The sequence below is a fragment of the Sphaeramia orbicularis genome, chromosome 6, assembly GCF_902148855.1.
Source record: "Sphaeramia orbicularis chromosome 6, fSphaOr1.1, whole genome shotgun sequence".
In the NCBI taxonomy this organism is placed as follows: Eukaryota; Metazoa; Chordata; class Actinopteri; order Kurtiformes; family Apogonidae; genus Sphaeramia; species Sphaeramia orbicularis.
The window spans coordinates 3,637,125-3,663,693 of NC_043962.1; the positions used below are offsets into that span (position 1 = coordinate 3,637,125).

Here is a 26,569-nt window from a genome sequence, read left to right on the forward strand (position 1 = left end):
CCAGAACCTCATTGGTCCAGATTCATTGGTCCAGTCGACTCGGTCCAATCCTTCCCTTTGACTCAGTGAATCTCAGTATTTTTCAGGTCCAGATTCTTCTTCCAGAGTAAAGGGAGGGATTGGACTTGGTCAGATCCGTCCAATCCTTCCCTTTACTCTGGAAGAAGAGTTACAGAAAGTAATTATATGAGTTTTAAGGTTCAACAAAGGAAACACAGACACGATAAAAAACAATTTTAATATAATCAGACAGACAGACAGACAGACAGACAGATAGATAGATAGATAGATAGATAGATAGATAGATAGATAGATAGATAGATAGATAGATAGATAGATAGACTGCAAAAGTCAAAATGTGACCAAGTGTATTTTTCTCGTTTCTAGTCCAAATATCTCATCACACTTAAAATAAGACAGAATCACCTGAAGCGTAACTTGTGAGATATAAGAACTGATTTTTAGATAATAGAACTTGAAAATCTTATTTCAAGAAATCTTACCAAGATTATTTTCACTTGTTTCATTGGTAGATTTTTTTTTTGCTTGAATTAAGCAAAAAAAATCTTGAATTAAGCAAAAAAAAATCTAACAATGGAACAAGTGAAAATTATCTTGGTAAGATTTCTTGAAATAAGATTTTCAAGATCTATTGTCTAAAAATAATTTCTTATATCTCACTGAAAAGTTACGCTTCAGGTGATTCTGTCTTATTTTAAGTGTGATGAGATATTTTGAAAATGCAAAAATGAGAAAAATACACTTGGTAAGATTTTTATTTTGCAGTGAAGATAGATACGTAGGTAGGTAGGTAGATAGGTAGATAGATAACACACTATACATAATAAATTAGAAGTATAAAAAGAGAACTGGTAGAAAACCTGGACAAACAGGATCCAACAATAAACTGTAATGTGCAAATTAAAAAGTCCTTTTCTCAGTAAGATGGAGGTGAATACATGTCAATAAAGTGCATAATGTACATATGTTTATGTTTATGACCAGGTCTAAACATCAAAACCATCACATTGTGTCATTAATAGTTCAGAGATTCTAAAAAACAATCAAAACTACGATAAACTCATTTCTGTAAATCAGACTTCTCTTTCTGTTCTGAGTCATGGTTTGTTAAATAAAAACAAAACCAGAACCTCATCGGTCCACATTCATTGGTCCAGTCGACTCAGTCCGATCCCTGCCTTTGACTCAGTGAATCTCAGTATTTTTCAGGTCCAGATCTTTCTTTTTCAGGCTAAAGGGAGGAATTGGACTCGGTCGGTTCCGTCTGATCCTTCCTTTTACTCCCTCCGTCTCCTCTGAGGTTTGACGGAGGTTCATGGTGTCAAATAAAACGAAACAAAAGTCGTTTTATTCCCTGAGATGAACCAGTGTTTTTTTAATCTTCATTTCTCTTTTCCTGACATTGATGGTGTAGCTACTTCTGTGCTGTACTGTATATTATTGTCTTATTTCATTATCTTTGTCTGCATTTGTGTTATTTGTAAAATAAATAACCTGAGCAGTGAAATATTTTAACATAAGTCACTTATTATTCATATATTAATTAATAATTTCATATTTTATTCACTGGGTTATAATGTACAAACACTTTTCAGTTAAAGAAGCATCATTTATCTTTTTTTGTTGATATATATATATATATTTAATCTCAATATTTAATGTGTATTACTACAAATTTTCACTGTATCACTCAGGTCTCAAAAGAAAATTTTGCATCCATTTAAAATGTATTAAAATACATTTGACATGAATAAATACGTGGTTAATCCTAGATGAATGTGTAAAAGAGTGTGTTTTGTACGATTTATGCAAGTAATGTGTCTAGAAAAATTATCTACCGTCATATAATGTCATGTCCTTTTTTAACTAAATCTCAGAAACACAAAAGCAACGATGATTTAAATGTATTTCATTTAATAATGAACAAATAAGTTAATTTTAAATTTGGTCAAACTGGATCCACAACAGCTTCCAGAGCTGAACCAAAATCTGTAGAAAATGGACAAAAATAGAAACTGTTATATGTAAAATGTTTCCCTTTTTGCACATTTTCAGTTAAAATCAAGGTTGGTTAAGTCATAATTTAGATTAAAAACAAATTAATTAAAGACAAATTTACTATCAAACGGGGAAAAAAATCAACAGTATGAGAGTTTAAAAAAAAAAAGGGGGACTGGTGACTGTTTTGGATTAGATTAAATTCATATTTCTATCAGAAAAAGATGAAGTTTCACACATGAAAACGTGAAAACAGGCCCAAACCCAACACCACCAGGACAGTAGATCTAAGGTAATGCTGCCACCTGCTGGTCCACAGAGGAATTACACTGGATGGTTTCGAGTCATGGAGTTATTGAGTCAGTATTATTTACTCCGAACATTTCACACATCTCAAACAAAACTCATTAAAAAAAACAAAAAAACCCCAAAACAACAGAAATGCTGGATTCTGAACCTTAAACCTGAACTGGGGTGCCACAGGGCTCTCACCTGGGCCTGCAGACATTCTGTAGTAAAAGCATCAGCATCCTATCATTAGAATTAGTTAATTTGAGTCAATAAACTGTCATTTGCTTGTGAAAGCTGAGATGTAGATAAAAAATAACTTCAAAGTGTAAAATATTTATGTTCAACTTTATAAATAAGGAAAAACAAACTTTGTAAATGTTGAGTCACAGCTGGTAAATTAATTCTTTCTCAGACCAGGCAAATGCAAAACTCAAATAAGTCAGGAAAAACTCTAAACTCCAAATAATCCACGTGTAATTTGTTCTTTTCATATTCAATTGTGAATCAACAATCGGAAAATGAAAAAAAAAAGACTCGTTATTTCATTATTCATATACAAATCAAAAATCAAGAATCAAAAAATGAGCAGTTTTTTATTCTTTCGACTGTACGCACAAATTAAAAATTGGAAATAATCAAATGGACCAAATGTCAGGTTTCATGTTGACATTTTTGATATCTGATTTGGTATGACCCAGATATTACTGACTTCTTCGTGTGTTGAGCTGGACGATCGTGGGTTTGCTAGTATTCTGTCTAATGCGTTCTGCAGTAATGGAGAATTTGGTGTCATTCAGAGGCAGCAAACGCGTTACTCTCAAGGAGGACGACATGACAACTGAAAAAATGGTCAGGATCTTCCAGATATTGTTGTTTTGTCTAATACAGTGGTCCATGGTAGACAATCTAAGTAGAAGACACTTTGCGTAACACACGAGGAAGTCAGTAACTTCCACATCATACCAAATCAGATATCAGAAATGTCAAAATGAAATCCGACATGTGGTCCATTTGTTTATTTCCAATTTTTAATCTGCGCGTACAATGGAAAGAGTGGAAAACAACTCATTTTTTGTTTTTTGATTTGTACATAAATAATGAAATAACGAGTCATTTTTTTGTTTTCCGATTGTGGATTCTCAGTTGAATACGAAAAGATCGAATGATACGAGGGCTGTTCAATAAGTTCATGGCCTCACCCAGAAATACTGGTTGTTATAATACAGGATGTTACATTCTTTCAGTGATGGGATAGTGATGCTTGAACATCGATGGACCAAGTGCATTGCTGTAAATGGAGATTATGTTGAAAAATTAAATATAAATTATCAGTCTGTGTTGTTCTGTTCTGGGTGAGGCCATGAACTTATTGAACGGCCCTCGTACACGGATTCCAAATGAACCAGAATCGACTCCAGACTCTAAAAGTTAAAATCTAGATGAACTCATCCACATCGGTAGTTGTTCTACGTCTCTGAGGGTTCGTACATTTACTTCAGTTCTGTATTTTTCACTGTTTGACTTGAACCAAACCTACATTCTCATCTCCTCGCAGGTACAGTCATCCATCGGGTTCACCCATAACTCGGTTAAATGTCTCAGGTTTTCTGGAAATGACCTCATCTATAAAACTAAAACCCACATGAGTTACCTTGGTCTTGCAGAACATCAGCGGCACATTGTTCCAACACCGACAGGTTCGCCAGGATGGTCACCACCTGGAAACCACCAAACATGGATTAAAACCCACTGACGTAGTTCAGCCTTCAGTTACAGATAGACCGTTAACGCTTCCACATAATTACTGTTAATGTTCTCCTGTTTATCAAATTCCAAAGCTTAGAACCGAGGAACCACAAGGACTAGATTAACAAATAACACCTCATTAAAAAAACAAACAAACTAGTTTTAGAGCATTTACTGTTTTAGTTTATGAATACAATACAACCTGAACTAGATAAGATGAGATAAGATAAGATAAGATAAGATGAGATAAGATAAGATAAGATAAGATAAAATAAGATAAGATAAGATTAGATTAGACTTTATTTATTCCACTGTGGGGAAATTCCACAGTTAACAGCCGCAAAATACAACACGCAAGTGCAGAGAAAAAGACCACAAACGAGTGAAAAATTAAATATAAGAGAAAAATAAGAAATGTGGTATTTATATAAATATAGAATTCAGATTAAATATTATTTACACATTACCATTGTGGTTTCACATTCACATGGTGTAACTGGGGGGGGGGGGTATATATGTGTAAATATAATTACTGATGGAATGGACCAGTCATGTGACCAGTCCCATTATCCTCCATCACTATCCAGGTGATTCTCAACATTTATTACAATAAAATCCTCTGTATTATCATATAAACGTCAGATTTTCCTGTATTTAATTTTCTAATTATGTAGATTCAGAAACGTTCAGAGTAAAACAATGTTATTACATCCGAGCCGAGAAAACTGAAGAAAAAAAAAAAAAAATACAAGAAGCTAAACACTGTGATGACATCCATCTCTGTTCATTGTCATTAAATCCTGTTGTGTTGAGTTTTTTCTGATTTCTGCATCTTTCTCTGATTATTTGACCTGAAACACAAAGCTTTACGGTTGAATTATAAGTTAACAGTTCGAATACATACGGTTCATATTGTTCATACATATACATACTGTCACATACTGTTAATACTGTAACTTTGTGTCTCTTCATATTTTGTCCAGTTTTAATTTTTATTCTACTTAGTTCTATTCTTATATTACTTTGTTAAATTGTAAAATTTATATTCTATTTTTTTTTTTTTTAATCTTATTTTTAGTTTTTGTATTTTTATATTTGCTCTGTTCTTATTTCTGTAGTACTGGTGTTTTATTCAGATTGTTGCACTGACTGGGGTAGCACAACGACAATAAAGGACATTCTTTGACTGAATCGTCGTCTGCTGTGTTTTAACTCAAACTGTTCCTACAGTTGAACTGCGGCACCGACGCCGGTGGATGGTGGGTGTTCCTCCGTCCAGTGCCGGCGGCTAATTGGCCGTGGTACCTGGTCTTTGGAGTAGGGCGTGTCCACCCTCTGGCGGTCTCTGCAGGCGTCCAACAGGATGTGGATGGCGTTGAGCTGCAGGAGCATCTCACAGGCCATGCTGTCGAAGAAGGTGATGTTGGCCAAGGCTGCAGACGCCAGCAGGAAAACCTCCCCACAGGAGGCGCTCTCACACAACTCTGACAGAAATACAGATATGAGGCTGAAGTCAGACGGCGGCAACACTCAGGTACATAACAAATTCAGGGTTTTCTCTTCAGATTTGAAGGAACTCCTCTGGTTTCTGTGGTAATTGTTTCATTCTGTGTCCATAAGTACACTCACAGTCAATGAAAACTTTGAGACCATATTTTTCGACATAATTTTTTTTTGAAACCCTAAACTGGAATGTTTTCATATGAATCATTTGTTTAGGATATTGGCATACAGAAACAAAAATCTACAGTTTCAAGAATAATTTCAAAACAAAAAACTTAACAAAAGAAAATGGCACCTGCCAAACACACAGTCCCAACAGTAGCGGTCCTGGTCTGCAGTTGTCCCTCTCTCTCTCCCTGGATGCGGTCTCTGGTCAACAGAGCCTGTGGTGTTGTGGCGTTCACCCAGGTTTGAGAACAGCCCATCCATAGGCCTGGCTGTATGACTGGAGCTCAAAGCGGCCTCCACCATACCCAGTGCCAACCCGGAGACGTTCACGTGATAGACGTGGCATGATGCCGTTCACTGGACTAACAATGGAGGCCTTTTTTGGGCCTTTATACAGGCCTTCCAAACCAATCCTCAAACTGTGCAGATACCCACTGAGTATTACTCAATGTGTATTTGGTCCACTTTTGCAAAGAGACCAACCCATGTGCAATGAACCGAGACAACATGACAACTCATCATTATCTGAACTACCCCAGCACTAAGGCATCAATAAATCCAAAATGAATAATTACAACCTCCCTACAAGTAGAAATATGCAGACACTTCTACCTCAAAGTTTCTATTGACTGCCAGTATAGATTCTTTATTTGATTATTTGATCATTATTTCTTTCTGACTAATTGATGGAGTAGTTTCAGTTCTTTCCTGAAACTGTTTTAATCCATATAAAGACCCAGTGTTATTTTTGTGTCAGTTCCCAAATAATTTTTTCTTTGGATTTCACTGTTTTTAAGTGATTTATCACCATTTATTATAATATTATTCTCAGTATTTTGTATTTTTTCAGTGAAAATTATTCATTTTCCTATATTTAATCCACTGATCATGTAGATGTTCATTAAAGCTCAGATTAAAGTTGAGGGTTATTACATTAGAAACAGAGAAAACTGGAGAAAAAGAGTCTTTTTCAGTCAAACCTCTCATTAACTGAACATAAACCCAGTGTGTCCATCCACTGTCACTGATCCAACTCCATGGGTTTTACTGGTGAATCAGTGTTGTAGAAGATGATGGTGTTTCCACGGTAACTATGGAGCCTGTGAATGTCCAAATGGGTCATATCTGATGACCATGAAAAGATTAATAACTGTATTTTGCACCAATTGTTGACATGTATTGATCGGATTAATGGATCAACAGGTATTAAGCAGTTTAGATCAGTAGACGGTTTAGGTTAAAGGTGGATGTTTGGGTCTTTAAGGGTTAAACTGGTTTTGATGAGTTTACTTATTTATTCTACAGAAACATCATGAAAGAGACAGACTCTCTTCAGGGTGAATGTTTTCCTAAGGTTTTTCACCGAACGACAAACTAAAACCAAACTAAACATTGGACTCAAACTGTCTCCCGTGGTTGAACTCACTGATCAGCGCCGTGACGATGTCGTGCATGCTCTCCAGGAAACTGGCCAGGTGTTGGGTGGACGTATGATGAGGAGACGTGATCTGAGCCACGACGGCCGCCGCCTCGGCCCGGGCCGCCTCCACGCTGCCGTCATCGGTCAGGATGTCAGCCAGGCACAGGATACCATCCACCTGCAGGTACAGACACCAGAAAACAGGTTAAAACAGGTTAAAAACATGTTAAAGCACATCAAAAACCTGTTATAAACATGTTAAAACACAGGATAAAACATTTAACGACTAAAATTTCCTTAGGGGGTCAAATGAGCGTCCATTTTGTCAAAAAAAAAAAGTTGTAAGAAATACATAAAACTGTGTAAATAATGCTAATCCATTTGTGCACAGACTATTGATATTCTTTGACAGTGGAAGCTCTATTTTCATAAATATTGGATTTGGAATAGCACGTGTATGTGAAAACTTTTGCTGGTGGACAGACGTGACAGTGGATGGACGTGACATTACCCATGATGATCTGGTCAGTCCCAGTACTTTATTAGGAATAAATTTACAGACTTAGCTTATTAGCTTATAGGCTAATTGTGCTCTTCTTCATAAATGTTGGTATTGTGGATCTAAAACAATCCCAGCTGACACAAAAACACTAAATGTGTCAGTGGACGGATGTGACATGGTTGTTGTGGATCCAATCATACTGATGCTCTGCAGCCATGTCAGCGTTTACACTAATGATCCTGGTGCAAAAACTAGGAGCACTATTATTTATTGGATAGTTTATCATCAGACTAAAGAGGAAAGAACAAATAAAATTGTTATTTCTTTATAAAAATGCTTATTATTAGAAAACTGTTGATGTAAACAGTGCTGTGTGCCATTCTTCATGTATGTATTGGTGGAACAGAAGCAGGATGGATCAGCACCATACTCCAGATTGAACCTGTACAAATAAAACATGTGATATGGAGGAGAGAATCTGGGAAGAAAAACTGGGGAATCTAAAAGAACAGAAGATTTGTTTTTCAGGTAAATTCAGTTCAAATAGAACTTGGCCATTTGTGACATGAAAATATAGTATTAATTGTGATGAAATTGGACATTTTTGAGCTGAAAACAGTTCATATGAGCATCAACATGTTGAACAGAACTGAAATCCTGTCCATTTGAACAACTGTCATTTACCAACACAAAGTTCCTTTGGGGATTCACTTAGGTTGATTTCTTATGCATAAAAACAGAAATAAGACCTCTAAGCAAATTTCAGCTGAAAACAGAAACTGTCAAATTTGATTTTAACTCTTTTACTGGTATTTTGTACAATTTCTTTCATAAAAGGCCTTCATGTACCAAAAGTTGTGTTTGTTAGTTTCCACAGACCTGATCAAACGTGAACATGTAGTGATGCAGTTCGACCACATGGGGGCAGTGTTGTACAGCTGTAACTGCTTTAAATTCATCACCTCAGGAAAAGTTAAGAGTCAAACCACTGAAGTAGAGCCTCGACTCCAGAAGAACCTGGTCATTATGACGCATTTACCCACAATCCACTCTGTTCTTACCATCTAGTTCACATCAAATATCAGGTTGTTGTTGTTTTTGCTCCTTTTCATTCACTCATTTACTGTAAAAGCAGATTTTCTTCCTGTTTTTGTCTTTTGTTTTATGAATCAAATAAATAAATACATATATCAAATAAATAAACTAAACACTAACACATTTCATTGTTTATTTGTGTGATTTTCATGTTGACGCTGAAATCAGACGAAGAAAAGTCCAGTATCATAGACCTGGTCCTGGACCATCTGTAGACCAGTATCGCAGACCTGATCCAGGACTTTGCAGTCCTGGTCTTCATGGTCCTGGACTTGGTCTGAACCGTGTCATCATCCACCTGTCAATCATCTCCGCTGACGAACATCACATCCTCTATTTTTGTCTCATGGACGTTAGAGACAGAACGAAGCAGTGACGCGAAACCATCCACCACAACACCTCCTCCTCCTCCTCTTCTTCTTCCTTCCTCTTCCTCAGAAACTGTTTGTTCCTTCCTTCTATCAATCCTTTAATCCTTCTTCCTACTTTCCTTCCTTCCTTTGTTCACCCATCCTTTCTTCATTCCCTGCTTCATTACTCCCCTCTATCTACCCTTATTGCCATCCCTCCTTCCTTTCTTCCATCCATCCATCCATCTTTCCTTCCTTCCTTCCTTCCTTCCTCCCTTCCTCAGTTCACTACCAGTCCTAGATGTTCTTCTGGATGTGGAGGAGCATCAGTTGTTTTAATGAAGGTCCAGGTTCTTAAATCTGGTGAAACCAACCCAGATCAGACGATGTTCTTGTCATATTTTAGATCCTTTTTCTTCTTCTTCTTTTTTTTTCTAACCAAATTGTTTCATGTCTGAACTGAACCCAAACTTGACCATAACTGTGTTTCAGCCTAAATTCAACAGTTGCTAAAGTTGTGTGTGAATCTTTTTTGGTGGATTGGACTTTTTCTGTAGTTTTATTTTGTGTGTTCTCTAATAACCCTGACTCCTGTTTGTATTCTTACCAGTTTTGTTGTTGTCAATCAAATTTTATTTATATCATCATAACAAAATCATAACAAAAGTTTTGTCATGACACTTTACATATCGAGCCGGTCGAAACCAGACTGTAAGCCAAATGTGTACTTGTCATGTTAAACACTGCAGTAAAAGTTCTTTGGTGAAGGGTTAAACTTAGATACTTGTTGCTTTGTGTCGTTTCGGCGGCGTGTCGTGTTGACATGAACGGTGCCGATCCTCCTCAGCGACAGTTGTGTTTCTTAAGGCTGAGCGGTTTCCGGCGGCGTTTGGCAGCGTGTTGCGCCTGACGAACCACCTCCCGGGACGCTGCCGCTAATCTGGGGCGGACTTGGGTTCCTGTGAAGGTGTTTTCACACTCGGGTGGTCGGCGCCGTCCCAGCTGCTGCGATGCTGCTGTGGCATCATTACCAGCTGGAATCGGGTTATACTTCCTGTTACGCTCGCCTGATACAGGTGCGTCTGTTGTTTATTTTGGTGGAATTCTCATCAGAGAACAAATGAGGACAACGACGGCGGTTTCACCACATTTATCTGTAACTCTCAGCATCCGTTTATTCAGATGAATAAACAAGTGGAGGTGCTTGACCTCTGACCCCAGGAGGTCAGCAGGTGTCGACTAATGATCTCATCTATAAACCATAGAAACAGGCCTTCACCTACAGGACAAAAGGCAACGCCCATTTCGTCACCACTTCCTGTTTTAAAATACCCCAGCGTAAACTCACTCATTAAACATTTATGGAGTAAAAACAAAACAGGAATATTTTCAGGCCAAACTTTCCTGAAACGGTAACAAACAGTGACTGTGGATGGAGTTTGAACCTGAAACATGAAGGTGATGAATCTATTATTTATGATGAGACTCAGCGAGTTCATCTACTTTCATCCAATCAGCTCTGAGCTCATGGACGCGGAAACAACGACAGAAACACAATGAACCGTTTAGGACAAAGTACAAATACTTCATTGACCTACTACTGTACCTGAGTTTTACTCCACACTGTTCGTTCTACTTTAGTTTTGTTGCATCTGAGGTGAATTTATCCAGTATTTTTTCAGAATAAAAAGTTACAGGAAGCAAATGCAAAAAAAACCCAAAAACAAAATAAATAAAATGTATGTAAAAGTTTTCACGGAATTAAACTGATATAAAATATGAGAGAAATGCATTAAATGAGGCAAAACAAGACAAAATGATGTAAAAATAAAATAATGATGAGTCATGGTGTGGCTGATGCTAATGCTGGGTAGTGCTAAGTATGCTAATGCTAATGCTGTGTGTGTATTACAGGTTAAATGCAGGAACAGGGAAAATAAAGTGTGAGTGTGTGTGTGTGTGTGTGTGTATATACAAATGAACAAATACACACACACACACACACACATATAAACAGAGAAACTTTCAGTCAAATCTATCATTAACTGTACATAAAAACAAACATCTACATCCTTGTTTTGTTTATTTTTTCCAATTTATTTATTATTTACTTGCTTATTTTGTTCATGTTACTCATTATTTTGGGTTATTTTTCACTTATGTTCTTTTTATTGATTACTTTGGCTCTTTTTTCATTCATTGATCCAACTCCACGGGTTTTACTGGTGAATCAATGTTGTAGAAGATGATGGTGTTTCCATGGTAACTACAGAGCCTCTGAACGTCCAAATGGGTCATATCTGATGACCACGAAAAGATGAATAACTGTATTTTACACCAGTTATTTACGTGGATTGATAAGATTAGTGGATCAACAGGTATTAACCAGTTACATCAGTAGATGTTTTGGTTTTTAATGGTTAAAGGTGGTGAATGTGTGACTGATCATCTGTTATTTTTTGAATTTCCTTTATTCTTCAGTGATCGGCGTTTATGGCGTCACAGGCGTTTACCTTGTCCAGCTGGTTGATTCCTTCCTCCACGCAGCAGATGGACGCCACCGTCCTCAGGGCGTGGGCGTACAGGTCTCTGAACCGGTCCTGTCTGCAGATCTTAAACAGGGCCACCACCGCCCCCTCCTGGTCAACCACACAACGACACAAACAAAAAGCAGGGACATCAAACTCATTTTACTTCAGTTCAGTAAAATAACAGGATAATAACAAAGGAATAATGACAACTCTAAAGTTTTCTTTTTGTTTTAGTACAAAAAAGTTTAACATTTACAAACTATCCTTAAATGACCCTATTGGACCCTTTAGAGGGCCGGTTTTGGCCCATGAGCCGTATGTTTGACAGCTGTGACATAAAGCATCAGATTAAGCAGAAGAAGAAACCACACGTGTAACCAGTCAGACAGAAAATCTACAACACTGAGCCCGTTTACATCCACACCAATACTCTGATCATTCTCTGATTTGTGGAGTTTTCAGATTATTATTGATCATGTAAACAGTATAATCTGATCTGTTTTATCAGATAACAGCAGTAATCTGATTATGAACAATCAGATTAACACACCTGGATTTACTTTGATTTAATCTGATGTCTTCCTGCGTGTATACAGGTTACTCTGATTTATTTAGTTCTTTTACATCTGAACATGTAAAAAAACTATGAAATTATAGAAAATGGAAGTGACGAAGTCAAACGTGAGCAGAAGACAATAACAGGAACTTTGAATCTATCCGCACTAGACACAAACAAAACAAAACCAAGCAAAATTTGAATAAAAAAATACAAAATGAACAAAAATTGCACAAAATATTGAAGAAATGAACTAAATGAAATGAAAATTTAACAAAGTAAGGAAAAAAAATTAACAAAACTGAGGAAAAATTGAATAAAACTAGAAGCACTCGGAGAGCGCAGACCTCTGCCAAGGCAGATCAGTGCCCCCCACCCCCGTCACCCCCCCCGATCACCACCAAAATTTAATCATTTGTTTCTTGTGCCAGTATCAACATTTCCTGAAATTTTCATCCAAATCCATCTGTAACTTTTTGAGTTATCTTGCACACAGACAGACAAACCAACGCTGACAAAAACAAAGAAAAGCAAATAAAAATGAATAAAATGACAGAAAAATGAACAAAACTAAATGTAGTGATAGAAGACAATAACAGGAAGTTTGATTCTACCGTCACTATATACAAACGTATGAACTCTGAAAGAAGTCCACTGGACTGGAGCGCCAAACCAGGGTTTTTAAGTATCGCATTTCTTAAGTGTATGTGAATGCATCAGATCTGATTATTCCAATAATCTGATTACTCCTAGTTATCGGACTTTTATGGTCATGTAAACTCAGACTCATTAAATCTGAAATAACTGGGTTTTATTCTAGTTTTAAAACCTTGACGTCAACTCTTCCTCATTTTCTGTTGTGTCTACGTCAAACCTTCAAACGGTCAAAGATGTTTAAAATGTGACTGAACGACACAAACGACTGCGTCCAGGCTGTTTTTATCCAAATCGACAGCAGGAACATGAGGATCCACGGCTCGATGAGGTTTGGAGTTTATGTTTATGTGGCGAGTGGTCAGGCAGCGGGTCACATGATTGGCCACTCCAAACGCCGCCTGCCGGGCCTCGGCGGCGGACGGCGCTGGCGGCGGCATAATGGTCTTATTAAGATAATGGGTGTATTTACAGAAGGCACTGGAGTGTTTTTGTGTCTGAGTGAAGCCGATGCGTTTACGTCGACAGCGGATGAACCGTTGCGGATCAGACGCTATTTCTCGCTTCATGAAATATGGATGTTTGTTTGTTTTCAACAGTGCAGCGTTCTGATCGCCGCTGCATTTGGCCACCGCCGCACAACACCGGCCAAACCCAGCAGTCGTTTCAGGACTCAGAACCAGAATCAGCTGGTGATAAAATACGATGACAAACACAACAGACAAAAAAAAATAGACTCAGGATTTGCACACTTTATCCCACAGGTGTCAAACATACGACCCGTGGACCAAAACCGGCCGCCAAAGAGTCCAGTCCCTCCCATGGGATGAACTGAAGATATTTACAATCATTTTAGTTCAGGTTTCTGCTACTTTTTATTATAACTGAACAGAGAAACTGTAACACAAACATTTCCCTTGGGATTAAAAAAAGTATTCTGGTTCTGATTCTGACCCTGTTCATGTGATTTAAGGCGTTAGTTTTACCACAATCCTTCACCTCATTAACACTTTAAGCTCATATTTTTGTCCCATTTTCGTCCAGTTTGATGCGATTGTTGTTGTGAAGCTATGATCAACATAAACCAACAGCATAAATATGATCAATATTCTGTTCAGATTCATTTAATCCACATCTATGCACAAAAAAAACACTGAAAACTGTCTGGGAAAAAAACCTATGGACGTGGTTTCAGATTAAATGTAGACTTAACATTGGAAAAACAGCAGAATTTCTATCAAACTGACCCTATGGCCTGGTGTTCTATCATTAAACCCACTCATTTCTCATGTATTTGCTGTAAATTGTAGATAAATCCAACCTGTGGGTCTGTCTGGGTTTGGACTAAACCCTGAATCTGGGTCTGAAATGAGTACTTCAAGGACCTCGGGACAGAATCAGACACATGTGGACTCAGGGATGGTGCGTTTGAAGCCTCTGTTATTTCAGGCGTAAACTCTGGGATCAGACCTCCATGTTCATCTGATCAGACTGAAAACCTCTGATTTCAGGAGGAAACGCTGATGTTTTCATGTACATTTCATCATGTGGTCGATTAAAATGATAAAGTCACCAGTTTTCATCAGCATTAACTCAATTAAATTACATAAATGTCACATAAACAGATAGAATCTGTAAATATGAGTCCAATCACTAACTCTGTTAATGATTATATAATGTGTTCGTTATTAACCCTTTAATCTGAGACATTATTACAATTACAAAACCCTGAGTATGTGCTAGTGTTCCTTTTCTTCAGTGGTTTTGCGTTACTGTAAAACAGGGAGAAACAACAGAAAAAGACAGAGTTTGACAGGTTTGGACTAAATAAGGCACTCAGAATGTACATCAATGAAAGACTTAGGATGTTGAGCATGAACTGTGAACTGGAACACACCTGCAATTGTTCATTTCTGCTGATTTTGCTGATTATTTTTGCTATTTTTGATCATTTTCTTGATTGATTTTCACTCATTTTAGCGTTTTCTTTTTGCTAATTTTCAATCATGTTAATTATTTCTGTTTTTACTATCTTTTGTTGATTTTGTTGATTGTCTTGCCTTTTTTATAATTTTAAATTTTTAATGTGATTGAACTCCAAAAAGCAGTTACACGGTCAAAATTTGGTAAAAAACACAGAAAAAAACAAAAACAAAAGGAAAACGATTACAATACCTCACACAACAGTAAAACAAAAAAACACAAGGAAAACAGTGCAAAAAAAAAAACAACAAAAAAACAAAACCTTCCATTTTTATTATGAGTCTGTCTCACTCACTGCTCTGTGTTTTACGCACCATTACACAGGCGGTGGGGGGTGAACTGAGCATGCTCAGATGTCTATGGAAACATCAACAGCTATTCTATCAGCATGTTTGGAAAATTTTCCGATTGATCAAACAGTTGAATTTGTATGAATATTGAAATAAATCATACATTCAGAACGCTCACCACAGACACGTCAGGGGTTCAAGGGTTAATGTTCATGATCTCCAACAGCTGACGAACCGTTAATGAATGTCAGCGCTGGTTCCAGATCAGCTTTAACCTGTTAAATCAGTAAAAGTCAAAGTCATGTCGCGTTCGTCTCACATTCATTGTCGTTTCCAAACGTGGCTGTTTTTCCTGTTTTTAACCAGTTCAACCCTCGTGGTTTCATCCTCGTGTTCAGATCTGTTTCACCGTGTAATCGCCTTCCGTCTGAACTGAGCTGAGCTTTAACATCACACACTTCACCGACTCATTACAGGCACAAGGATGTGAACTAAAGGCTCCTGAACGCACCACGACACATTCAATGTTACATGGTCTGAAGATTTACGACAGTTTGCAGGTGAAAATAAACCCAGGTTGGTTTAATGCAGTGGTTCTCAATCTTTCTCTGTGGGGCCACCCTTTGGGGGAAAAAAAATTTCCAGGCCCCCCTCAACCCCAACAACATTGCAACAGTGGTGCAATTACAACTTTTATTGAAAGAAACATCAATATCGTAAACATACTTTTTGCTTTTCCTTGAATAATTTGATGTGCAAATTAAAAATAACTTAGATTTTTGCTTGAATAATACAAATAAACTCAACCAGACTGCTCCCTGAGGCAATATTTTTCCAAATAAAAATAGGAAATGTGCAATTATCTTACCAATATGACAATAAAGTAACTTTTTTTTAGAACAAACGAATTTTGGTAACAAAGATTTTAACAATATCAGTAGCTGCAATGAACCCATTTACATTGCACATCTCAGAACATTAAAGTGCAAACTGTATAAACTATGCAAAAACACAAACATTGCAGTCAAATCCTTGTCCACTGTCCAAACCTAAACTCTTTGTTTAGTCTAGTGACAGATCACCATGGCAGTAGATTTGTTTGTTGTGCATCCCTAAAATGAGCCCAGGGTGCTCCAATGCTAAAACATTAGTTCTACCTGCTACATGTGCTGACCTGAAGAAAAGAAAAAAACACCCAGGAGTGATCCCATGACCCGCCTAGCAAGTCTTCACGCCTCCCCTGGGGGGCCCGCCCCACAGTTTGAGAAACTCTGGTTTAATGGAAGGTAGGTTTTAATGCAGGGTTAAGTTTTAATGCATCTGAGGTGAATTATCCAGTATTTTTTATATTATTTGACATTATCGCGTGTCTTCTGTGATTTTATGGACGAAACTACATTAAAAAGATGATCAGTTGTGAATCAAACACAAACAAAAAGAATGAAAAGGATGAAAATGACGTAAAAGAAGAAGAAAAGACGCAACATGATGAAAATGACACAAAATATACAAAATGAAATGAGACTAAGATGATGTAAACGATGAAAATGAAGTAAAAGACAAAGATAAAAAAGACAAACAAGACAAAAGAAAACACTAAAGATGAAACAAGAAGAAAAGAGACAAAAATTAAACAAAATACAGGACAAGATGAAAGAAATGAAACTATTAAAAAAACAGCAAAATAAACCAATAAAGAAGTAAACATGAAACAAGATGAAAATGAAAAAAAAAGATAAAAATGAAGCAAAAGAAAGAAATTTTAAAAAAGAAAACACCATCACTACAATCATCCTTTGACTGTAGACTTCTATTTATTTATTTATTGATCTATTATTTATTTCTTATTATCTATTTATTTATCTTTATTCATCTTTATCTATCTATCTATCTATCTATCTATCTATCTATCTATCTATCTATCTATCTATCTATCTATCTATCTATCTATCTATCTATCTATCTATCTATCTATCTATCTATCTATCTATCTATCTATCTATTTCCTTATTAAGTTACTTCGTCATTCTATTCTATTCTATTCTATTCTATTCTATTCTATTCTATTCTATTCTTCCCTGAGGTCATTTCAGAACGTGGTTGGTCACATGACCTGTTGGATTCATCTGGTCTTGGATCCGGTTTCTCTAAACCTGGACCGGGTCCTCAGTACTCGTGGACCAGATGTTCCAGGTAATAATGATCTGGTGGGCGGGGCCCTGCTGTGAGTGACAGATGGCTGCAGGTCGCTCAGGCGTGACGCGGTTATTCTCAGCTGTCAATCACCAAGGCAGATGGGAAATCCACACAACGCTTCATCAATCACCTCCACAAACAGAACAAATGGACCCGAGCCATCAGAACAGAACAGAACTTCAAACGTGAGACAAAAAGAATCTGAACACGATCACACGTTTGTGTCATTAATATAAAAGACGAATAATCCTCTGGGTCCCAGACGGTAAGGCTGCATTTTTAGTCTCATTTTCACTGATTCAGTTGAGATTCAGAGAAAAAAAAAACAAGAATCTGATGAAAAATAATAAGAAAAACACAAAGAAGCAAGAAAAGGGAAAAGGCTATAAAAGAAATAAGTGGATAAAAAAAGACTTAAAACAGGAAAACGATGTAAAAGATGCAGCAAAACAAAAGAACATAAAACAAATCCTCATATTGTCAATAATATTGAGTTTGTTTGTTGAAGGTTCAGTGACAGGGACATGTTTTCTTCATTATCGTCATCGTTTTTTGATTCTGAGGCTTTGTTTGACTCGTATCATCTGTTTTTGGTTCAATATCACTATAAGGCGCCTTTCAGACTCAAAACATCAAAAAAAAAAAAAAAAAAAAAAACCTTGAGATTTTCCACTTAACTTTATGCTCCATTTGTTAATTCAACTGTAGGCTGTTACAAATGCATGTTGATACTACATTTTTAATATTTTTTTTCAAAGTCCAATCAGACCACAAAATATGAAACAAATATGTCCACCCTGTTACCGACAAACATGTAAAAATAAGTGACAGGGTGGACAGTTTTGGCTTAAGTTAACATTTAATGACCACATATTGGACCTTGAGCTGATAAAGTAGGTCATCTTTGAAGAGGACTGAAGAATGTTCAACTAATATATTTAGAATTTAGGAAAAGTTTTATATTAAACCATATTTTGCAGTGACAGGGTGGACATAAGACCACATCTAAGTACAAACACAAAACGATGAAAATGTCGAAATGTAAATGTAAATATTAAATGCTCTCAGAATATGTTTCCACCTCCAATGAAGACACTCAAAATAATGATGATGTCATCAGTGATGTCATCAACCACATTATTAAAGGGGCGGTTCCCTCAAAGTAACAGGGTGGACAGCAATTTAAAGGACACGTGTAGGATGTTAAATATTATTATGAAAATTTAAAAAAAAAGATCCAAATGACTTGTTTTATCGAACAACTTGTTGAGTATAATAACAACATCTAAAAAGTTTTTTTTTTTTGTCATTTAAACATTTATCAAAGTCACTGAAGTTAGAAGGACAGTCTGAGGGACATGAACAGATCAGGTAGATTCACTCAAAGAAAATAGTATAAAAGAATAAAATCACATTTCAACAGGTTTAACCCCTAAAGACCAAGTGCTACTTTTATGGAACTTCCCAAATTATTTTTCTTCTAGATTTAACCTTTCTTAATTGATTTATCCCCAATTATTGTCAAATTATCTTCTATATTTAGCATTTTTTCAGTGAAAATCATATTTAATTCACTGATCATGTAGATGTTTATAAAACCTCAGATTTAAGTTGAGGGTTATTATATCAGAAACAAACAAAACTGAAGAAAAAGTGATTTTTTCAGCAAAACTGAAACTGAACTGAACACAAAAACAAGCATCTCCATCCACTGTCATCGATCCAACTCCATGGGCTTTACTGGTAAATCAGTGTTGTAGAAGATGACGTGTTTCCATGGTAACTACGGATCCTCTGAAGATTCAAATGGGTCATATCTGATGACCATGAAAAGATAACAAACTGTATTTTACAACAATTATTTACATGTATTGATAGGATTAGTGGATCAACAGGTATTAAACAGTTTGGATCAGTAGATGGTTTTGGTCAGTGGTGGACGTTTGGGTCTTTATGGGTTAAACTTGTACTGATATATGTGTTTGCCCATTCATAATAAAACCTCAGAATTTCATTATTTTCCAGTGTGTTCATGGTGACAGATTCTGCACCAAAGGCCTCTTCTACTGATATTGACCCTTTAATTGAATTCACCTGGTGGACGACGCTCAGGTATTTTTCCGTCAGCGTCTCCTCGTCCTGACGGCGCCAATGCCATCGATCAGCTCAGTTTTATCAGTTTGAATCTTATCGGCTCCAGGACTAATGGATGGGACTTTTATCAGACTCTGGATCCATGTCGAAACACTTTTAATGTGAAAGGACACATAGAGGAAGTGGAGTCACATGACCTTTATCTTCTACTGTTTATTTAGTTTTATCTTTTTATTTTCTGTTATTTCTGAGTCCGGTTCATCCTGTAGAATCTGACACTGTTTAATTTCATTAATTAAAGATGCTCATTATGGCAGATTATTTAACATTTTCATCCACTTCTTAAATAACAGTTGAACTCATTTTAGTGAAAATATAATAAATATATGTATATATATATATATATATATATATATATATATATATATATATATATATATATGTAAATGGGATAGGCTCCAAGCGACCCCCTTAACCCTAGTGAGGATAAAGCGGGTTCAGAAAATGAATGAATAATAAATATAACAGAAATATTATTTCATAGAATGACTGTTAATTAATTTATCTAAAAAATGCATCATGACTGCTCACTGCTCATAATATGCTAATGCTGATGCCAGTGAATATGCTAATTGTTAAAGTTAACTGCAAATTGCAAATAGCCTTAGCATTAGCAATTAAATGCTAATGCTAACTCAAATATAAAATGCAACAAGGTGAAAATGATGCAAAAGTTGAAAGTGAGACTAACCAAAAATGCAAAACTGCAAAGTTTTACTGAATCTTAAACATCTGTTTTAAATTTTTTAAAATTTCTTTACTAAATCATATTAAATCTTCCTGAATCTGGATGTTTAAGCCTTTTTCTGATGATGTTGTGATTAGGATTCCATTAAATTTAATGAGGTTTCACTTATTTCATCTAATAAGTACTGATGCGGATCATGAGCAAAATGTAACAGTCAACAAAACTAAACCAAGTTGAACAAGATGAAGAACGTGGGCAGGAGGCGGAGCTAAACTCCCCAGCTCTGTGATTGGATGTTCGTCTGATGAAGGTCAAAGTGAAAAACCCAGAGAATAAAAACAATGTCCTTGTTTCTAAACTCGTTCTCTCTAAACATTCTTCTCATCAGATGCTCTCATCACGTTCCACACATAGACCTGTGATGAACTGGGACATCGTGGTGCGTTCACTGTACCTTGGCAATGATGCTGCAGAGCTGAGGTCCGTCCTGTGTCAGAGACAGGAGGTTACTGATGGCGCTGCCGATGGCGTGGACACTGTCACATGACTCGATCTGTTTGATCAGGACCTGAAACACACACACACGAGGATCACACCATAGCAATAATAATAATTAAAATAAATAAATAGATAAATAATAATAAAAAAAGATGATGATGATGCTAAAAAATATATATTATAGGAATAAAAATTAAACCAAAGGTTGAAAACCACTGGTCTAAGCATCCAGGTACATTTAAAAATGACTCTAAAAGACTTCAATGACTGCTCAGAATGTGCTAATGCTAATTGCTAATGCTAAATGTTATATGTATTATGATGCATAAAAGGCAGAATTTCCAGCAGGGAAAACAATGTGAGCTAAGCTTTAACATTTTAACCCTTAGTATAAATGCTAGTGCTAATGCTAATTGTTAATACTAATGCTAGGTGCTGTGTGTGGTATGATTGTTAAAATTCAGAGACCAGGGATGATAAAGTAACTCAACCTTTAACATTTAATATTAACCTTTAACCTTAAGACTCAATAGAAGGTGGAGTCACATCTTCTCAACCAATCAGCTGTTGTCTTTAGAACACTGGAACCTGCAGGACTACATTTACCAGCAACTCGACAGATCGTTTTCAGCTTCTGGTTTAATGCAAGGACTAAAAGATTAACCATGAAAGGTAAAACGTTAAAGGTCAACTCATTTTATTATCCCTGGAAATTCACTCTGCATTTTACCCATAATACACACTGCACCTACCATTAGCATTAGCATTAGCACACAGTCCAGGGGCAGTTAAAGTGATCCTTTTTTCTGAAACATCTGCAGCTTTGCCTCTGTAAAACTGAGCTCTGTCTGTACAAAGTTAAATGAAATGATGATTTTCTGTAAAATATAAGTGAACTTTGACTTTCTTTTTGTTGGATTTATAGACAGGATGTCTAAACCATCAAGCAAAATCCAATTATCATCAGTGAATCTACCTTTAACGTTCACCTGTAATGAACCATGAGCTTTGTAAAGTGAAAGTAAGTGCATTGTGATTAAAGAGTCTGTTCATTCATTCACTTCACATTCAGGATGAAATAATAATGAATGACTCTGTTAGTTTATGGATTTCTGTAATTCATCCACAGATGATGTAATGGTCCATTAGTGCAGCTCCAGTACATCAGCCTGCTTTTATATTAACATTCAGCCTCTTTATCCTGAAACAAACAACAGAACAAACTGAAACTCACCGTTTAACGTCTGTGTTTTTACTATTCAGACTCATTTTATCCTGGTTAATTTATTGTATCGGTTCATATGAGACTTATTTAGAGGTTTTATTTGTACTAAAAGTTCATTTTTTATCGCAGTAACATCAACAGATAATGGCACATTAATGTAAAAATGATCATTAATAAGATGTTTATGGAGACTCTGCTGTTGTTTGTGGTATTTTTACTGTTTTATTGTTTTATATTGTGTGTATATTATTTTTTTATGGTTGATGGGCACCACTTTGCTTAAGCTGTGGTTGTCTTTAAAGTGCTTCATAAATAAAGTTTAATTGAGTTAAGAATTTCTTCTATAATCAGAGACAGTTTTGGGTATTTTTGTCATAAAATCCCATAAATCCTAATTCTTCCTATAATTGAGTTTATCTTGACTATATTTTAAGACAAATGAATCTCATTCCTGATGTTTTTGACCAAATAACTTTGACTCTCAGTGTTTTTCGACTCTATTAATCCAACTGTAAATGTCAGATTAATGCTGAGTTTTGTTGGTTCAGTTCGGCTTTAACCTGCAGGAGTTTGTGGACTGCATAGTTCGATGTAGCAGAATTACATTAACTCCATAAACTGACTGTGCAGGAGTTTAAGTCAGACTGAAACATGATCCTTTAGTGTCTGCATTAAATGCTTCAGTTCTGCTTCCACCTGCAGGGGTTTGTGGGATGTTTCCGTGTGAACATATACTTATGGACTCTGACTCGTCATATTAACGCGGGCGTTGGATTGGAGTTTCGTACCCGGATCTCGTTGGCCAACGCCATGTCAATCATGTTACTGAAGGAGTCGCTAACGTCGGTCAGGATCTCGTGGATGGCGTCCCTCATGGACTTCAGGAAGAACTCGTCGTCGGTGTGAAGGCACCTTGAATAACGGATGGTCAACGGGTTAAAGCCCACAAACAGGAAATAGGAAACAGGACAGGGGTTGGGTCAGTGTTTCAGACGTTTACCTCTCAGTGATGTTGGTCAGTTCCATACATTTCTCCAGCAGAGACTTTTCATACTGCGATAAAACCAAAAGAGCATAATTAAATATTTAATCCACATTGATTCAGAGAATAAAGATCATGAATGAACATCAGCTGGATGAAGATTAACAACACGAAAACACCAGGAACCATGTTATACCATTTAACCAAATGAACTTTTCTCCAGAGTAAATCTAGTTTATCCGTCTTTAAGTCTGTTTAAACTATCTCTTAGTTAGGTTTTACTATACCTTAGTCTGGTTTAGCCATGTTTAAGTCTGGTTTAAGCACAAAATAGTTTGATTTTACCATCTTTTAGACCTGGTTTAACAAATTTTAGTCTGTTTTAACCATCTTTTAGTTCAGTTTTACTGTCTTTTATACCCGTTTCTACAACTTCTAGTCTGTTTAAACCATCTCTTAATTGGTTTTACCACACTTTAGTCTCGCTGAGATTATATTATATTAGATTGGATTAATCTTGTTTAGTCTAGTCTAGTTTCGTGTAGTTTAGTTTTATCTAGTTTAGTATAGTCTAATCTAATCTAATCTAATTTAGTCTAGTCTAGATTAGTTTAATCTAGTCTAATTTAGTCTAGTCTAGTTTAGATTAGTTTAGTTTAATTTAGTCTAGTTTAATTTAAATTAGTCTAATCTAATGTAGTCTAGTGTCGTTTAGTATAGTTTAGTTTAGTTACATTTAGATTAGTTTAGTCTAGTCTGATTTAGTTTAGTTCAGTGTTTTTCAACCTTGGGTTCGGGACCCCACATGGGGTCGCCTGGAATTTCTAGTAATTGATAAAAATTAGTGATGTGATGTTCACAAACGAATCGAATCTTTTGAACGGCTCTTTGAAATGAACGATGGGAACAGAGTCTTTGTAAAGAGCCGTTCTTTTATTTTTTATTTTTTAAGGAGGGAGTGTCTCATTGCCTGTCAATTTAGCGTCACTGGGGAGGCATTGGGCAGGAGAAGGTTCGAGCAGAAAAAAAAGAATGCACTGTGCATGTCTCATGGCAAGAAGTTAGTAAAAAAACAACAGTTTGAAGTATGAGGTGAGCATAGAAAAGTTTTAGAGTGATTGAGTGACCACCTGGGAGTAATGAGCCAAAGAAAAAGGAGTAGTATTTGGATGCACTTTTCAGAAAGAAAAGATGGGCACGCAACTTGAGAATTGTGCTATAGTTCAGGTATTTAAGTAATTGCAGTGATTAATCACTGTTGTGTTTTGTGCAATTTTTTCCATATGTTTACACATTTATTGTTCTTGTTTTGAGGAGAATAAAATGTTATTTCATAAGAAAATGTTTTATTTTCTTCTTCATTTTTAGGCTACAGACTAGTCCACATAATGTACTGTGATGTTTTTTAGTCAAATTTCAGCATTTGCCTAATGTCACCTCTCATGTCATGGATTTAGCCCACACATTTGAACTAACTATTCTTTTTTACGGTAAGATAATATTTACTGCTGCGCCAATTAAACACCTTTAAAATGTAATGTCAATCATCACATGTAGCCTATTTAGTCATTAAAACATTGGTGTTTCAAAAGAATGCAAAAAACATAAAAGAGCCAGGCTTTTGAACGGCTCTTTTCAGTGAACGACTCCTGATTGAACGACTCCCTTCAAAGAGCCAAAAGTCCCATCACTAATAAAAAAAATAAACTGAACATACTAATAAAAAAAATATATGGTGAGTTGACAGAGACAATCACATTACATAAAAGACAAACTCTGAAGCTGAAACAGAAGCACTGTGGTACTGTTTATCTTTAATTCTACCTTTAATTCATAGTTTCAGTTCTTGTTTGTTCAGTATTAATTGTCCTCCTTGTAATTCACGGCTGGACTGACTGGACAGATCCTGACCAAGGAAAATAAAACTCTCACTTTGTGCAGTAATCTACACCTGGATTTACTGCCTCTGTCCACAGTAATATACATTATATAGACTAAATGTCCTCTAAAATTAATGTTTATTTCCAACGTAGTATAGCAAACTATTATATGATCAAAAACAAATTAATTTTAGTAAAAAAAAATCTCTGTTTTGAATGTCTGGGTCACCAGAATTTTGTGATGTTAAAATGGGGTCACGAGTCAATAAAGGTTGGGAACCACTGGTTTAGTTTAATCTAGTTTAGTATAGTTTAGTTTAGATTAGTTTAGTCTAATCTAGTCTAGTTTAGTGGTAGTATACTGTAGTATTTATCTGAATCTGCTTTAATCTTCTAGAATCCTGAATAAACCCCTGATGTTCAACTCTCCTATTGGGTTGGACCAATCTGCCGCCGGCATGCGCCCCACCTTCTGCATGGCGGGCGGCGTGCTGCGGGCGGTGCTGTACTCATGCACCAGTGAGCGGACGTGGCAGTTGGCCCGGACGGCGGTGCTGTGGACGCGCTGCCACCGACCCTTCTCCAACCGCTGGAACATCTTCCCCAGCTCGGTGCTGACCACCAGCGCCCGGCGCAGCAGCGTCTGCAGGTTGTTTCGCGCCACGTGTTCATCCCCCGCGACACCGGCCGCCACGATGAGCTCTCCCTGCTGGCAGTCCTCGTCCACGCCGATGGGCTTGGCCTGGAGCACGCACATGCACTCCACCTCAGTCATGTGACGCAGGTCCTCCATCCAGCGCTGAACCGAGTCCACCTGCAGGGTCTGCATCCGCGAACTGGAGGAGTTACAACACAGTGGAGAAGGGTTGAATGTGAAAAAAGACAAAACACAATAAAAACGACATAAAGATGTAAAATATAACAAAAGAGGAAAGAAAAAACTGATGAGATGGAATGAGGCAAAAAAAGTGTTAAAAATAAATAAAAAGTCAGTAAAACAAAGAAACCAAGAAAAAAAAACAAGATACAGAACAAAATGAAAAGATGCATCAAAATAAAAACGACAAAGACAAAATGAAAATGAAGGAAAAGATGAAACAAGACAAAAATGTGGATAAAAATATAAATACAATGAAAAAGACACAAAACAAAATCAGATGTTTTTGATGAATCATTAGTTTATTCTGTGTCATTTTGTGTCTGATTTCAACGCTGACACCTGGCGACATGTATAAGTCTAATCCACGTGGTTTCACGTCATGGTTTTCCATCAGTAACAGCAGCGTCGAAGCTGAAATGAGCAGCTGAAGCTGATGTTTGTTCAGTTTCAGTGACGTTGATGCTCATTATTTTCAGTCTTTTTCCATTCGATGGTTTAATGATCCTTCAGCACGTTAACGTCGGGATCGTTTTTGTCGCCATTCATCTGTGAAAGTCTGTCGGGCCCCGCCTCCTATTGTGTGGTTTCATGTGTTCCTGTGTAAACAGACCCATGTGGTCCAGTACAGTCCACATAAACAGGGTTCAGGTCCATCATCCTCCTCATCCTCACTTTATTCCTCTGAGAATAAAAGCTCAAAGCTCCAGAACAAACACCGACCATCCTCCAACCTCCGGTCCCACCCCTTAAGCCCGGCTTAAGGAGGCTCAGGGTCCAGAACCTCCACGAGGACCGGTCGATGGTGAGGGGGGCGGGGCCTGTGGCATGGCATTGACCCGGTGTTTGCAGCTCAAACACAGATTCATCATCAATGGATTGAGTTTCAGGTTTAGACAAAGAAATGCTTCAATTAGATCTAATGGAGCGTAAGTTCAGCCCGAGTCACGAACTCTGATAA

The 26,569-nt window shown here is 36.8% G+C and overlaps 1 protein-coding gene across 1 annotated transcript in view; it reads right to left on the reverse strand.

Annotated features, from left to right (window-relative positions):
- insc (INSC spindle orientation adaptor protein) overlaps positions 1–26,569 on the reverse strand; it is a 67,260-nt gene that overhangs the window by 7,032 nt on the left and 33,659 nt on the right. The window contains exons 4-11 of the mRNA XM_030137694.1: positions 25,201–25,567; positions 22,870–22,922; positions 22,658–22,781; positions 20,601–20,714; positions 11,608–11,733; positions 7,154–7,325; positions 5,362–5,540; positions 3,962–4,028 (exon numbers count right to left, since the gene is read on the reverse strand). Coding sequence (XP_029993554.1) covers positions 3,962–4,028; positions 5,362–5,540; positions 7,154–7,325; positions 11,608–11,733; positions 20,601–20,714; positions 22,658–22,781; positions 22,870–22,922; positions 25,201–25,567 — 1,202 coding nt within the window. The remainder of the gene's footprint in view (positions 1–3,961; positions 4,029–5,361; positions 5,541–7,153; positions 7,326–11,607; positions 11,734–20,600; positions 20,715–22,657; positions 22,782–22,869; positions 22,923–25,200; positions 25,568–26,569) is intronic.